General features: G+C 38.1%; 1 protein-coding gene and 1 pseudogene across 1 annotated transcript in view; both read left to right on the top strand.

The window, feature by feature from the left end:
• Window positions 1-360: 360 nt before the first annotated feature.
• Window positions 361-16,793, top strand: part of WDR35 (WD repeat domain 35) — a 60,059-nt gene continuing 43,626 nt past the window's right edge. Inside the window, exons 1-8 of the mRNA XM_061210564.1 lie at window positions 361-450; window positions 1,359-1,476; window positions 8,662-8,733; window positions 9,786-9,878; window positions 11,746-11,874; window positions 14,897-15,030; window positions 15,909-16,074; window positions 16,197-16,342. Coding sequence (XP_061066547.1) covers window positions 427-450; window positions 1,359-1,476; window positions 8,662-8,733; window positions 9,786-9,878; window positions 11,746-11,874; window positions 14,897-15,030; window positions 15,909-16,074; window positions 16,197-16,342 — 882 coding nt within the window. The 5' untranslated portion in view covers window positions 361-426. The remainder of the gene's footprint in view (window positions 451-1,358; window positions 1,477-8,661; window positions 8,734-9,785; window positions 9,879-11,745; window positions 11,875-14,896; window positions 15,031-15,908; window positions 16,075-16,196; window positions 16,343-16,793) is intronic.
• On the top strand, window positions 5,307-7,045 carry LOC133074689 (E3 ubiquitin-protein ligase RNFT1-like; annotated as a pseudogene).

Raw genomic sequence — 16,793 nt, 5'->3', positions numbered from 1 at the left:
GCTTACGGAACACCTTATCTTTAAGACCTCATTTGAATGGGCGCCCTTACTGACTTGGTACTGACACCTCAGTCGAGTTCCGCCGCGACCGTCCGAGGTGTGGCCGGTCCTCGAAGCCCGCCCAGTCGGAGGGCAGCTGAGGCTACAATCCAGGGCGCTGGGCAGAAAAGCCCAGAAGCAAAGCGACCAGGTCCTGCCCGCGACAGCGTGGCTACCAGCCCCGCGACGTCCGCGCAGGCGTACGACGCCCGGCGAGACGAGGACGACGCCGGAAGTGTCCCTCGGCGCCCCGGATGCGACTCGGCGGCGGCGGTTGCCAGGGCGACCGGAGCTTCCAAGAGCCGCGGGTACTAGCGATTGGCGGCTTAGAAGAAGTTTCCTGTGCCGGGCTTTATCTGCTGGCGTCGTCCTCTCGGGGTTCCCAGAATGTTCTTTTACTTGAGCAAGAAAGTGAGTTTCCCGGGGTTCGCCCTCGCTCCTCCTCTGGTCTCTCGACCTGCGGGCGATTCTCGCATCCTGCCGGAAAGGCCATGAGTGGTGATGCCGGCTTCGACATCCCTCCGCCCACCTTCCTGCATGGTCCAGCCTCGAACCTCCGCCTGATGGTCTCCCAGACCCAAATAGTCCTTGGCGGAGACAGCAGCCCTCTCGCATGACTCTTTCCCATTCCTGCCCCTGGTTAGGTCCTTTTGGGGGGCCTGCAGGGCTGATCACTTCGTGCTTCCCTATCTTTACTCCTTCACTTGTTGCTTATCCAGGTGATTTAAACTCTTTGGATCATCACAGGCCTCTGGGCAGGAAAAAAGTAATAAAAAGGTAGCCAAAGTGTATGCAGAAAGGGAATATGAATTGATGATATAGATTTATACTTATCCCTACCCCCTTTTATTTATTTTTTTAAAAAAATATTTATTTATTTATTTGGCTGCGCAGGGTCTCAGTTGCAGCACGCAGGATCTTCATTGATGCCTGCGGGATCTTTTGGTTGCGGCATGCGGGATCTTTAGTTGTGGCATGTGGGATCTAGTTCCTTGACCAGGGATTGAACTCAGGCCCCCTGAATTGGGAGCGGGGAGTCTTAACCACTGGATCACCAGGGAAGTCCCCCTCCCCCCTTTTAAAAATCCATCAGGTCACTCCCCATTGGGTTCGTTTGCAGTCACTGCCCTTCTCTTTGTGGGCAGTTCTTTCTCTCTTTCCCAAATGGGCCCAGGGCAGTTCAGGGGACTATGCTCATTTTCATAACAGCTCACATTTCTGCAAGGCTGGCCGTTTTTCTTCTTCAGCCTTCGTTTCCTGTAGACTCATTCCCAACCCCTTGGTGAAAAACTGTGAGAGTGGGTGTGGTTGCTTTTCAGATTGCCATTCCCAATAATGTGAAGCTGAAATGTATATCTTGGAACAAGGACCAAGGATTCATAGCATGTGGTGGTGAAGATGGATTACTGAAGGTTTTGAAATTAGAGACACAGACAGGTAAATGAATGCAAGCCCAAATGTTTGAACTTGATGGAAAATCATTTGGTCAGAGAGATTTGCTCATGGTATTTGTCAGTATGCAATTCTAATTCTTTCAAAAGGAAAAAGAACAAAACCCCAAACATTTTGGGGTGTTCTTCTAGAGTATTTTTGTAACAAAGTTCAGAAAATATTGAATGTAAACATCAGATGGCTATTGCTGAAATTATTGATGGCAAATGAAAATGAAGAATGAAGACTAAGTCATTATGTTGTTTTATGCTATGTGTATTGGTTGTGCTATATTAGTAAGAGTCTAAAATAAATAAAGTAAAATAAAAATGACGTGAATCAGCATTTCAGTAAGGTCACAAAAATCTCACGTTTTGGCAGATTATTTACAGGCGTTTGTTGTCCTTTCCACTTTTCAGATGTGTTAATAATTATGCACCTAGTTCCCAAGAACAGAAAATGGGATTTAAAAAAATATTTTTAGTAATAAGTCTCTTGTGTTTTACAGCTTGATTTCTCTTTTCCTAGTTCTCTAAAATCATAGCAAACAGTTTCACATTTCTTTATTATCTAGTGTTGCTCTAGGTTGGAGAGCTAGACAATTCCCAATCTAAATTGGAGATTTAGATAAGGACATTGGAGTTGGAACCTCAGCTCTGCCATAAGACTTCTGAATGTCTTTCAGCAAGTTGCTGAGTATATTTGGGTTTTAGTTCAGTCTTTTGTAAAATGAAGGGTTGAACTAAATTACATTTTGGATTCCTTACAGCATTGCTTCTCAAGCTTTATCAGGCATAAGAATCATCTGAAGAGTTTGTTAAAACAGATTTCTGGACCCAAGCCCCAGAGTAGATCTGGAATTCGGTCTGAGAATTTGCATTTCTAGTGATGCTGGTGTTGCTAATTCTCAGACCGCACTTTGAGTAACACTGCTTTACAGCTTTGAAGTGGTAGTTATAAATATTTATTGAGCACTTTCTATGTCTGGGGTGTTTAACCTTCACTATCTAATTTGACTTCACAATGATCTTGAGAGGTAGTTGTTCCAGATGAGAAAACTAGGTGCTGATCAGTTAATAACTTGCCCAAGGTCACACAGGAAATAAGTGACACAGCTAAGATTTGAAGTAATAGGAATAGAAAAGAATTTTATTTGAGCCAAACTGAGGACTATAGCTGGGGAAGCAGCCTCTCAGACAGCTCTGAGGAACTATTCCGAAGAAGATGGTTTTCAGCATGGCTTTATCTCTTGTCAGAGCAAAGAACATCAAACACGACAGGGGTACACATTCCTTCAAGGAATATATTTGCTTCCTACACAGCAAGTCAGTATGGCTTTGGTACCTGGGAAGGGAGCCTTATCATCGAAGGAGTACTAAGCATTGAGGCCCCAGGAAGGGAGGCATTGATCTCTGTCTCCAGAATGGACGTTCTTTACTTCTGGACAATGCACACTTTTCTTTAATGGTTAAAGCACATATACAAGATATGTGTGATAGGCTACAAAACAGACTGTTCTAATTAGCATAAAGTTTAAGCTAAATAATATGTAAGCCAGAATGACTTCCCCATACCTCAATATGTGAAAATTTCTTCCATCAAAACTTAGTTTGTTTCACTTTCAAAGCCTCGTTTTTACCCACTATGTGGAGGGCTCATGGCAGCCTAAGCAAAGAGAGAATAATTGTTTTGATGTGCTAGATTAACTATATGAAATAAAAGGCAAACTTGGAAGGTAGATACTTATGTACCAATCAGAGTTTGGCTTCTGATGTTTAGTAATTTAATCTCTCAACACTTTAGTTTTCTTAACTGTGTTAAAAGAAAATTTTTGTCTCTGTTATATTTCTCAAATATATATAAGCATATGTACATATACATTTTTTTTCCTTAAAATATGTAGGAAGTTTTAGTTACGTTAAGAAATGCATTTATTATGTTTAATATTGAAGGCTTTTCAAGAAAAAAATTACTTCATTTCCTGTTCTGCACTTTTAAAAAAATATATATATATATGCTTTTTTAATTGGTATTTTATTTATTTATTTATTTGGTTGCACCAGGTCTTAGTTGCAGCAGGCGGGCTTCTTAGTTGTGGCATGCGAACTCTTTGTTGCGGCATGCATGTGGGATCTACTTCCCTGACCAGGGATCAAACCCTGGCCCCCTGCACTGGGAACACATAGTCTTATCCACCGCGCCACCAGGGAAGTCCCTGTTCTGCATTTTTGATGTAGTGTGGTTAGAGTATTCTTTGAAATTAGTGAGCAAGATGGAAAATAGTTTCTTATTTATTTATTTATTTATGGCTGTGTTGGGTCTTCGTTTCTGTGCGAGGGCTTTCTCTAGTTGCGGCAAGTGGGGGCCACTCTTCATCGCGGTGCGCGGCCTCTCTTGTTGCGGAGCACAGGCTCCAGAAGCGCAGGCTCAGTAATTGTGGCTCACGGGCCCAGTTGCTCCGCGGCATGTGGGATCTTCCCAGACCAGGGCTCGAACCCGTGTCCCCTGCATTGGCAGGCAGATTCTCAACCACTGCGCCACCAGGGAAGCCGGAAAATAGTTTCTTGAGAGGCTTGGAATGTGGAGTAAATTATTTGTTTGGGAACTTAATGAGTGTAAATCATGTTGAAAGAGATAAGTATGAGGAATATTGTTGGATGATTCTTAAAAGGTCAGTCTATTGTATTTAATAATAATAGTTGTGATGCAACAGATCCCTCCAGTAACAATCACCAGATATTGCATGCCAAGTACATTTGAAGCACTACGTTGCATCCCCTGTGGTGGCATTCCCAGTTTTCACTCCCTTGCCTTAGAAGGAAAGGAACTAGAATCAGCGTTTGCCCCAGCTTCTTACATCAGGTTAAGATGGGGAGGCAGTATCCTTCTTCTCTCACAGGCCAACTTCCACAGGTTTTGCTGGAGCCCACCTCCTCTCACCTTCTCAGGGACCTCATCACTTTTTTATCCTCTCTCTATCCTTGGAGTATCAGTCTGCTTTCTCCCTCTTTTTTCTCTCTCACCATTGACTTTCATTTTCCAGATCTCATGGACGGCTTTTTTGGGTTCTTATCAGCATTTGACCTTTCCTTCTGTCTTGAACCATTATTTTTCGAGACAAAAGGAGAATAGAAATGTTTTAAATTATTGTTATATTTATACATATTGCTTTCCCCTCCTTTCCTTTCTGGTAAGTTCTCAGTCTCTTTACTAGATTCTCCTCTAACTGTTCGAATCCCTGAGAACTTGGTTCTGGGCTCTCTTCGTTTTACATTCTCTTTAGACTTGTTCTTTCATTCCCTTGGCTTTAAATGCCATCTATGGGGTGACGATTCCTAAATATATATCTGTAGCCCAGTTCTGATTTTTCAGACTTGGACATCTCCGCAAGAATCTTTCACAGGCATCTCATACTTACTTTGTCTAGAACTGAACTCTTGACCTTCTCCCATATATCTTCTTTCATTTCTCTCCATTTCAATAAATATCTTAAATTTCACCCATTTGCTCAAGCTAGAAGCCCCCTTCTTCCCCCTTAACATCACCTTCATCAACAACCCTATGCTTCTATCTCAAAAGAGTATCTGAATCCATCCTTTTCCTTTGTCCCGTGCTACCTCTCTAGTCCCAGCCACTATCAGCTCTCACCTAGACTGTTGTGAGAATCAGCTTCCCTCCCTTCATTGTTTCTTGCCTCTTTCTAGTCTATTCTTCACACTCCAGCTACTGTGATCTTAAAAAAAAAAAAAGGAACCAGATCATGTTATTTCCCTGCTAAAAGTCTCTAAAGGGCTGCCAGCCTGGGCCAGAGTTGCTTGTGGTGGGGTTTGAGGGTAATGGCCCTGACTAGAGATGGCATCTCTTGCTCTTCCTGCCACTGCTGCAGAGGGTGCAGTCTACTCATCTTCATTAGAGGAGGTGTCACCCTAAAGCAAACATTCGGGTCAGAGAAAAAGTGTTCCAAGACCATACAAGCCAACTGTAGCCACCTGCATAGTCCTTCAGGAGCCGCAGGCAGTGGGAGTGCCTCAGCCTTCCGACGTGCCCATGTAGCAAGACTTTGGACGCGCGAAGCTTCTTGCCTTTGTTCTAGAGATGTTCATAATCCACACCAACTCCGTACCTAAAGAATGTGCTGAAAACCTAAGCTCCAGAAATATCAGGTCAGGTGTCTATAGCTGTATCCATGGATGTGCACATAGTCACTTGTAGGCAATCACGCAGAGAAGCAAGGCAGTCAGGTGATCTGCCAGGGAGTCTGGAGAACCCGTAGCAGCTCCTTCTCAGAATCCCACCCTCTCTTCAAGTGTTACCGAAATGTCTTCCATATATTTTGATCCTGCTTGTCAAACTTACTATGCAGCACATAACAGGAATTTCTCTTGGAATTGGGCTGCTAACAACTTTTTTTTTTTTTTTTAAATATTCTGGTCCTTTTTTTTTTTTTTTTTCAATAAATAATGAAGAATTCATTTGGATTCTCCACAATGCCAACAAACACAATTTGTTTTCCATTAAATTTTTATTTATTTATGGCTGTGTTGGGTCTTGTTTCTGTGCGAGGGCTTTCTCTAGTTGCGGCGAGTGGGGGCCACTCTTCGTCGCGGTGCGCGGGCCTCTCACTGTCGCGGCCTCTCTTGTTGCGGAGCACAGGCTCCAGACGCGCAGGCTCAGTAATTGTGGCTCACGGGCCTAGTTGCTCCGCGGCATGTGGGATCTTCCCAGACCAGGGCTCGAACCCGTGTCCCCTGCATTAGCAAGCAGATTCTCAACCACTGCGCCACCAGGGAAGCCCTGCTAACAACTTCTACGTATGCAAATAAAAGCTAACCAGTTTTATGGATGCAAAATGTAAAAACTGATATTTATGAACGTCAGCCAGGTTTTCCTAAGATAAAGGTGCTCAGAGATTTAGTGAGCTTGGTCACTGGTGTTCTGAGCAGGGTCTTCTGTTCCCCTTTGTTGTATCTCTCATTCTCAGTCACTTTATGACAGCTTAATCTTTTTAAATCCTTTGGACTTTTTGAGCTTCTGGGAGATACTTTGGATGGTTGGAATTACTGATTTCATTCCGAAATCCCTCTTCAGGGGTTTCAAATGCCTTCTTTTATTGGTGCCTCCTTTCATCATGCCTTTTAAATCCAAGGGTTATTGATATGTGCTTTTAGAAGCACATACCATGCCAGTTTGGTTTGTTTATTGGCCATGGGGAGTTTAATGTAACTCAGTGGAGTCTTGGGGTCTTGGTGGCTTTACTCCACCTCATTGAAAACTTTTGACTTTTTTTTTTTTGGACATCAGAACTTTCAGGTAGGTTTTGCAAATATTTTCTGCATGATCAAGTTCTGGAGTTGCTGCCGGCAAAAGACAGTGTTCAGATGTGGATGCTGTTTGTTCACCATGTCAAGTAGAATTTCAAAAATTTATTGTCATCTGTCAGAATATATTTTGTCAAGAGTCCTGTACTTTGTGGTTTAACAAAGAGAATACATACCCGCTGTGCAGAATTGTGAATTCAGACCATGTAAACAAATGGAAAGATGGAACTACTTCATCGCACTTTCAAATATGTTAGGTCCTGCAAACCCTTGGAATCACATATCACTAATTTTACTTGGTTACAGTGACTCTGACTATAGGCATTAGAATGGATTTTCAGTGCTATAAGTTAAGAAGAATGTTTGTATCAAATTTTTTTTTAGAAGAGTAGAATAAGGCTTAAGTGTGTAGTACAATCTTTAAAAGAGTCAATGAGTGAAAGAACCCTCTGTTAAAAAAATAATGTTCAACCTAACATGTATGTCAACAACATTTATTCTATCCTAATTGTTTGACAGATGATTGTGTTGTTATATATGTGTATTATTGTTAATGTTACCAAGACAGTAACTGGATAATTAGAACTAATGGTTTTAGAGGAACTCAGGTATTTTTTTTTTTCCTGAGATTGTTTTCAGAATAAAGAATATTTTTCATAATTTTTTAAGATACATGTTATCTGAAAGGAGAATTTTCTTCAGCATCAACTTTTATAATTCTCACTCTCACAAATTCTTAAGATTTTCATAAATTTGTATTTTTAAATGAATGTTTTAAATGTTATATTTTACATGTAACAATCAGATTTTCTAAGTGAAGATTAATTTACTGAGATGACATTTTATATTATTGTATTATTGTATTCTTCTCTATAGTATGATTAGTAATCAAGGAGAATAAGTCACTTTAAATAAAAAACAGTCTTTAAAGGCTTACATTGCACTTTGGATAAAATCTAAAATTTTTATCACTTCCTGCAAAGACTTTATAATTTTTTCTGTGCCTATCACTTCTGCCTTATCTTATGCCATTCTCCACTAATTCAACCACATAGGCCTTCTTTCAGTTTGCCGAAGGCTCTATACTTCTACCCAGGGGCTTTTGCACTTGTTTCCTAGCCTGGAATACTTTCCCCCCTACCTGGCTTGGCTTTTCCCAGTTTCTCCTTCAGTCTCAGTTTAGATATCATTTCTTCAGAAATCCTTCCCTGGTTCTCCCTTCAATCTAAATTAATCCCCTTCTGTTACTGTCTCCTATTATGCCTTTACTTCCCCAGTTTATAATTTTATATATATGCATATATATTTTTGTGGGTGTGTGTGTATTTAATATCTGTCCCCTCAGTAGACTACAAGCTCTCTGAGGGCAGAGGGCTTTTGTTCATCATTTATTTTCAGAGTCTTCCACAGTGCTTAGAAGAGTGTAGACATTCAATAAATATTTGTTGAATGAATGAATGAATGAATATAAGATTCTGCAAAATCTAGTAAAAACTAGTTTCCAAAGTCTTTGCTTTTTGATCCCTCTTATGCTTTAGAATTCTCAATCTATATGTCATAAATACTTCTATTTGTTATTTTTTGGGAAGGAATAAGTAGCAATAATAATTACTAATATATTTGGTATACTGAATAAACAATGTTCTTTTATACATTTTGCTTTATTTTGCCAGAATAACATCTTTGCAAGGGGGTAGGTGTTATTGTCCATGTTGAGAAAAACAGATCAGGATAAGGCATACTTAAAAAAAATCTTTCTAATATTATCCAGGAATAGGAACTCCTTTCAAAAAAAGCAAGAAATGTCAAAATCTTATAATCTGTCACTTTTATATATTTTCCATAGTATTTTTTGTTTTTGTTTTTGTTCTAGATGATGCAAAATTGAGGGGTCTTGCAGCCCCTAGTAACCTTTCTATGAATCAGACTCTTGAAGGTCATAGTGGTGAGTCATGTACATTTTTAAATCATATTTGAATAGTATTATCTTTAGGTATTTAGAAACCATCTACTTAATGCAAAAATGTCATCATTTTAAATGATGGTAATATTTAAAGTACTCATTTCTATTTAGCCATAATTAACACAGCCTAGAATCATTCAACAACTTTCACATGATTAAATAACTTCTTCAATAGATATGAAAACAAGTAGCTGTAATTTTAAATATTAAAAATACTGTTATCTGTCTATGGATAGGATATAATCCTTTTTTAGAGTCTGTTTTATGGTCCCAGATAAAAGTAGACTAAAGAGACCTGACAACTGAATGTACTAGATGATCCTAGACTGGATCTTGAAATGAGAAAAACAAGTATCTATAAAGGACATTATTTGGACAATTGATAAAACTTAAATGTGGACTGTGGGTTGGAGATAATATTGTATCAGTGTTAAAATTTCTAATTTGTAAAATAGTTTTGAAAGAGAATGTCCTTGTTCTTAGGAAATATACAATAAAGTACTTAAGGATTAAAAAAACTAAAAAAACCACATTTGTTCCCATAACCCAGAGGTTTAAGAGCTGCTCAAGAGTGTGTAACTACTAGAATGGAAAACAAGGTGTGGTGCAGGGGGAGAGATTAGGGGACATATTAATGACAAACAAATACCACCTCCCCCAAAAAACAAGTACTTAGTATGATGTCCTTTGGGCATAATAATCCTGGGGAGTCAGGCAAATTGGGTAAATCTTACTTACATTTGTATCGGTCATCAGATACATGGCAGCTCTTGCAGCTGGTCATAATTGGTACCTTAGCTGGCATAAAATAGGAATAAACATGAAAATTAGTATTATACATTATTATAGAAATGAGTGATAATAGTAACTGCATCCTATGAACATTTATGAGTAATATTAAAGACTGTTAATTGCTGTTTGTTGCCCAGGAACAGTATGGATTTTAACATGCTCTTGGTGTTTATTATAAAAATATAAATTTGAAATTAATTGTAGCTTTTTTTTAGTTTCTAAATTGTCTTATAATTTTTTAGGTTCTGTTCAAGTTGTAACATGGAATGAACAATATCAGAAGTTGACTACCAGTGATCAAAATGGTCTTATCATTGTTTGGATGTTATATAAAGGTATCTTAGGAGAGCTTATTTAATCTTTCCCAAATTGGAGTCTGGATTACAGTATTTGAATGGGGAAACAGCATCTTTGAAATAGACCCTTTTTTTTTTTTTTAATTTTTTATTTATTTATTTATTTTTAGCTGTGTTGGGTCTTCGTTTCTGTGCGAGGGCTTTCTCTAGTTGCGGTGAGCGGGCGCCACTCTTCATCGCGGTGTGCGGGCCTTTCACTGTCGCGGCCTCTCTTGTTGCGGAGCACGGGCTCCACAGACGCGCAGGCTCAGCAGCTGTGGCTCACGGGCCTAGTTGCTCCGCGGCATGTGGGATCTTCCTAGCCCAGGGCTCGAACCCTGGTGTCCCCTGCATTGGCAGGCAGATTCTCAACCACTGCGCCACCAGGGAAGCCCTGAAATAGACCCTTTTTAACTGGCAGTAGGCCTTCACAGGGGTGATGTTTCTGGGTTTGTGGCTTCCTACTTTTCCCTTTAACCTTATTTCTTTTGAACTGTGACCTTGCATTAAGAAAGTGAATTATGTGACTGTTGGTTATCTTCAAACTGAACTTAGGTTCTTGGCAGAATCATTTCTGCTTGAGATAGCTCTTTTTTTCAGGTTTCCAGTAAGATTAGTTTCTCTGTGGTCAGTGGCTGGAGTTAGTTCAGCAGATAAAAACACTTTATGACATGTCAAAAGCAATAATTAATTTCCTTTAATGAGTTAGTTAGCTTCCTTTTCCTTCTTGGATATAGATTTTATCTCAGCTCTGACTACTGGCTCACCATTTGTGTGTTTTGCCCACAGGTGAGAACAAGAGAGGGATTAATTTAGGTGCATCACTATTACCAGAAAAATAACTCATAAAACATGTTCTCTTGGGGCCTGTAGCCATCATCTTTAAATGAAAAGGGTACCTTAGTTTATGTGTGTTGTTTTAAAAACATTCACGGTGTATACCTTTTAAAAATTCTTCATTAAAACATGCTGTAGTACACAAACTCATTTATTTATTTTTAAAGTTTATGTCTGTGTATATGTGTGTAGTGAGTAGAATGTGAAAATATAGGAGATTGAACTTTGTCTTTTTCCAAAGTAGGTCTTCTCTGAGCCTCAGTCTTGATGGGTAATACCCTGCTCTGACTAGTTATTCCATGTTACATGATTACTTGCTTGGCTTCAGGCCAGAATTCCCTGTACCAGAATGTAGTAAAGCCTTTTAAAAAACAAAAAGAAAACAGAATAGCCCTGTGATTTGCCTCACATTTGGTTACGCCTTGAGACAAGTCATATCTCACTCCAACCCCATGTACAAGAACGTTTTTGTCACTCAGCATAAGTGATGTGATATCACTAATGTGATATGAACTGTTTAAAAATTTTTTCAAGCAGTCTTAGAGCTTTTACATAATATGCTTGTATTTAATATGCCTATAATTAATCATTGGAGAGTTTGTACGTACTTATGAGGTAATTGTGGTTATTTTGTTCTTTCCTTGGTTATTATCTGAGGTGTACTCAAGTGGGAAAAGTTAGACTTTGAGAAAAATCAGTTGTTTCGGCCTTCAGAAGCAAATGAAGTTTTGTTTTTTAATTGACAGAAAAAAAGGAAGAAAGAAAGAAAACGAGAGAGAGAGAAAAATAAAAGATGGGCATTTATTGTGTTTTCTGTGATAATCTTTGAAGCAATTATTAGTCAAGGCCTAAGTTATTTTTTCATCTTGTTCTGTTGGATTTGAAGATTTCATAGTTTAATGTCTCAGGTTGTAGAAAGCTTTGCAGTTATTTATCCCACAGTGTATTTTATGGAATGTTTCAACTCTGAAGTACCATTTATTAGATGTGAAAGTTTTGACTTGTCATTTGTTTTTCTTTGTGAAAACAGGCTCTTGGTATGAGGAGATGATCAACAATAGAAATAAATCAGTGGTTCGAAGCATGAGCTGGAATGCTGACGGACAGAAGATCTGCATTGTATACGAGGATGGGGCTGTGATAGTTGGTTCAGTGGATGGTAATGCATTTTTGCACCCAGAGCTAAGATCAAGATTTAGCTGACACTTTTAATCTTTAGAGGTTTAAATTAATTATCATATGTTAGCATTCTGACAGAAAAATAAACATTAAAAGAGAAAATAGTTACTGTACAATTTGATGACATTTAAGAATTACTTATTTTTAAGTATATTCAAGTAAAAAATCTATTTAAATTTTTTTTTCTACAGTAGGACTGGAAAAAAATGAATTAATTTCTCAGAGTTATTTTAAATATGTCTACCTAATTATATGATTTATCTTTACACTTGTTAGACTGTATTGTAAATATGTAGATTTTAGTTTCAAAAAGTATATAGAGATCTATCACTTTTTAAAAATTGAGATAAAATTGACATATAACATTAGTTTCAGGTGTACAACATAATGATTCAATATTTTTATATATTGTGAAATGATCTAGTCTTTTTTAATAGAACTGAGCATATCATTGTTTGTTGTGTTTTGTAGCCTTCAAACCTATGTCTTTAAAATTCTAGTTCGTACATAACACGGGGCCTTCTGAGAGTCTGTACCTTTGTTTTAGTGTGAAGTTCTCTCTATTACAGAAAGAATTTATTAAAAAAATTTTTTTGGTATAAAAAAATTCTGTTTCTGAAAGTCTGCAAAGTGACAGCTGTAGTTCTAGGCACTAGATACAACAAAAAAATATTCCAGATCTAGATCAGGAGAGATGGATAAGTAACCAAGCAATTACAATGCGTTGTGATAGGTACTAAGACAGGGAAAAGATAGCAACATGTAGAAGAATTATGTAACCCAGACTTAGAGGGACCAGGGAAGGCATCCTAAAGGAAATGATATCTGTGCTGAGGCATTAGCTACAAAGAAGGTTGGTGTGTAGACTGTCCTAGGCCTAAGAGATAGCATTTGAGGAGGTCCAGAGGAGTTGAACTTAGCCATGTTTTGGGATATTGAAACAATTTTGAGAATCAGTATAGTATAATACTAAAGGAAGAAGAGCTGTATGTGATGAAATTAGAAAGATTAGCTGAGGCCAGATCATGCAGATTATAAGTTATACAAGGAGTTTGGACTTAACTCTAAGAGCATTGGGAAGCCAATGAAAGGTTTTGTTTTGTTTTTTGTTTTTTGTCCAATGAAAGGTTTTAAGAATGGTAGCAATGTGGTCAGATTTGTTCTTTAGGAACATCTCTATGTTTGCAATATGAAGAAAGGAGAAAGGGAAGAAAGATGGGAGCAGGTGTACCAGTTAGGAAATTACTATGGTAATTCAGGTGATAGATGATGGTGGATGGTAGCCTGAACCAGGGTGATGACAAAGAGGATGGAAGTAAGTAGACATATTCTAGAGATACTTAGGTAGTAGAACAGATAGGACCTTGTTATTGATTGGGTTGGGGATGAGAGGATGGAAGTGTCTAGAGTGATATCCAGGTTCTTAGCTTTGCCACCGGATGGATGGTGGTACCTTTCATTGAAATAAGGGATGTGGGAAAAGACTGGTTTTGAGGGGAGATTTCAGTTTTCAACATGTTGATTTTGCCATCCCATAGGACATCCAAATAAATATGTCTAGACCACAGTTAGATATATACGCCTGCAGCTTAGAAATATCTGGGTCGAAGGCATAATTTTGGGAATCACCAGCATAGGGATGGTAATTTAAACCATTGGAATAGATGAAAAACCCAGGGGCCATCTGTAGAGTGAGAACCAGCACATTTAATGGATGGTTAGGAGAAGAGAATTCCATAAAGGATACTGAAAAGTAGCAGTCTTGGAGATGTCATAGAAACCAAGAGGAAGGAAGAGGTGGTCAAAATAAAAAAAAAGACAGGGAGGGGGGTGGGAGGGAGGCTCCAGAGAGAGGGGATATGTGTACACATATAGCTGATTTACTTCGTTCTATAGCAGAAACTAACATAACATTGTAAAGCAATTAGACTCCAATAAAAAAGTAAAAACATGAAATAAAATAATTTAAGTACTTAAAAAAAAAGGAAAGAAAAAGAAAAAAGCATCCATTGGATTTATCAAGAGGCCATTAGTGACCTCCATGAAGGCAGTTTCACCTTCCCCACAGTGGAGTTATGGAGCAGAAGCCAGACTCTGTTGGGTTGAGGGTTGAGTGGGAGGTAAGGAAGTAAAGATTACAGTGTGGATAACTCTTTCAAGAAGTTTGGCTGGGAAAGGAATGGTAGAAATAGGGCGGTAGTTAGAAGGGAACTTAAGGTTGAAGGAAGTGTTTTTTTTTGTTTGTTTTTATCTGAGGTGGTAGTTTTGAAGAGGAATAGATCTGAGTATGTTTAAATGCTTATAAGAAAGGGCCTGGAGAGAAGAGTTTAAAGAGAAAGAGAAGGGGAATTCCCTGGCGGTCCAGTGGTTAGGACCGGGCGCTTTCACTGCCAGGCCCGGATTTGATCCCTGGTCGGGAAGTAAGATCCCACAAGCCGCGCTGCGAGGCCAAAAAAAACCAAAACCAAAACCAAAAAAATACAGAGAGAGAGAGAAAATCTGAATAATCAGTAGAGGGAGATCTTTGCAAAGCTCAGAAGGGATTAGATCAGAGAATAGGTAGAGGGATTAGCTTTAGATTGGTGTCTGGTTGGGGACATACCTCTTCCTTTGTATTAGGGGGCAAAGCAGAAAGGATAAGTGTGGATTCAGTTATGTTCTGAATGTCTGAAAGTGGGAATGGGGGATTTCTTTTTTGAAAGCTTTTATTTTCTTTCCAAAGTAAAAGATGAATTCATCTGCTATTTGGGAGTGAGGTCCTGAGTGAGAATTTAGAAGAGAAGGGAGAAAGTTGGAAACAGCTGCTATTTCAAATGCTTAGTATGTGTTTGGCACATAGTAGGTGCTCAGTAAATATTTAATGACTGAATAAATTGAACAAATGCATGAATACTGTGAAGAATGTGAGAGCTCTTTAGGGAAACAAAGATTTCTAGAACAGTTGTTAGAGAATCATGACCTTGAACTTTTAAGGAAATAATTATGTTTTATGTTTGTTCTAGGGAATCGCATTTGGGGAAAAGACCTGAAGGGTATACAGTTATGTCATGTAGCATGGTCCGCAGATAGTAAAATCTTACTTTTTGGAATGGCAAATGGAGAAATACACATTTATGATAATCAAGGGAATTTTATAGTAAGTACATATATTCCTTACTTTTATTTACACAACTCTGTATGATTATTTTATATATCATTCATATATGTATACACATTCATTTATTATGATAGCTTGTGTAATCAAGAAAGTCTTCAATACAGGTTTTTTTTCCAGTTGTCTAAAAATTCATTTTATTAAAAAAAACCTTCTGGGTTGCTTCAAGGTAAATTAATGCTCTTAGTTCTGATTTCCTGGTAGCTGGGAAGGAGAGGCTTTTCAATACAAGGCTTCAGTGTATTGAAGCTGAGGGATGATGGGTAGGATGATGTGCAGTTTGATCTTTGTGTTTTGTAATACCTGAAGCCAAAGGGGACATGAGATACCAGAGATATTTTTGTAGCAAGGTACTAGATTATAAAAAGGATGGAAGATTTAAACAGTAAGGGACAAAAATCAGGTCCTGGAAAGAAGGCAAAATAGAATAGGCTTAGGTAGCAGAATCTCAAGAAAAACTCTAGCTTTGTGAGATCTAGCTATGATAGATCTCTGATCTTACTTATGGGGAGGTTTTATTTTTAGTGAGGGTTAAGACGTCACATGAACCCACTCGTTGGTGGAAGTGATAGTAACCAACTTTTACATGACACTTTGCTATTTTCAGAGTAATTTTGTATACCTTTGATCATTTGAGTCTCATAAAAACTCTATGAGCTTTTCTGAAATCCTCATTTTACAAATGGGGAAAACTGAAACTCAGGTGAAGTGATTTGTCCATGGTTGGTAAAGCAGTAAGTGATGGAGCTTGTATTCAAAACCAGATTTTTAAATCCTATTTTCAGTGTCTTTCCATAATACTCTATTCATACTAATCCCTGTTTTAAAATATAAAATACTAACTAACTGATTTTATTTAGATGAAAATGAAACTGAATTGTTTGGTGAATGTCACTGGAGCAATCAGTATTGCTGGAATTCACTGGTACCATGGCACAGAAGGCTATGTGGAGCCACATTGCCCCTGCCTTGCGATTTGTTTTGACAATGGCAGATGCCAAATAATGAGACATGAGAATGACCAAAGTATGTAACTTTTCTTTTTTTAATGTGGAGAATTAAAAAAATATTTTAAAATTATTCTTAAGATTATAAAGTTTTCTAGGCTAAATATTTTACCACAATTCCTTTTTTTTTTTGTTGACTAGATCCTGTTTTAATTGATAGTGGCATGTATGTAGTAAGTATCCAGTGGAACCACACTGGCAGCGTGTTAGCTGTGGCAGGCTCCCAGAAGGCCATCACTCAGGACAAAGATGTAAACACTGTGCAGTTTTACACTCCATTTGGTGAGGTAAACGTATTAAAGGTTTTGTCTTTCTTTCTTTCCATTTAAATATGCAGTGAATAAAGTAGGGGAAAGAAGAATGGAGGAAGGGGTATAAACTTGTCACATTTTTTAAAACGGACATTTTAAGTAAAAATGATGAACTATCAGGTGTATGTCTTTGAATAATATCCTTATATTATAAGCCTTCATTTTATTGTGGAATTTATTTTATAATCTTTACATTTAGAAGACCAGATGTTTCATATAAGAAATCATTAGGGAGTAGTTATTGAGAGTATTTTCTCTGTGATCTGAATATGCATCTCTCTACAGCTGTTTTTTGAGTTGTTTTTAGTGTAATTTAGCTGTTTCAGATCAATTTTGGGGGGTTTTAATATGATAAATTAAATGTGCTGTCTATCCTTTTCCCAAACTTCTAATTGTTTCAATTTGTTGTGGAATAATAGATTATTTT

Source organism: Eubalaena glacialis, chromosome 14 (genome assembly GCF_028564815.1).
Source record: "Eubalaena glacialis isolate mEubGla1 chromosome 14, mEubGla1.1.hap2.+ XY, whole genome shotgun sequence".
Taxonomy (NCBI): domain Eukaryota; kingdom Metazoa; phylum Chordata; class Mammalia; order Artiodactyla; family Balaenidae; genus Eubalaena; species Eubalaena glacialis.
The sequence above is the reverse complement of the archived record's forward strand: the minus strand, read 5'-3'. Positions and strand labels throughout refer to the sequence as shown.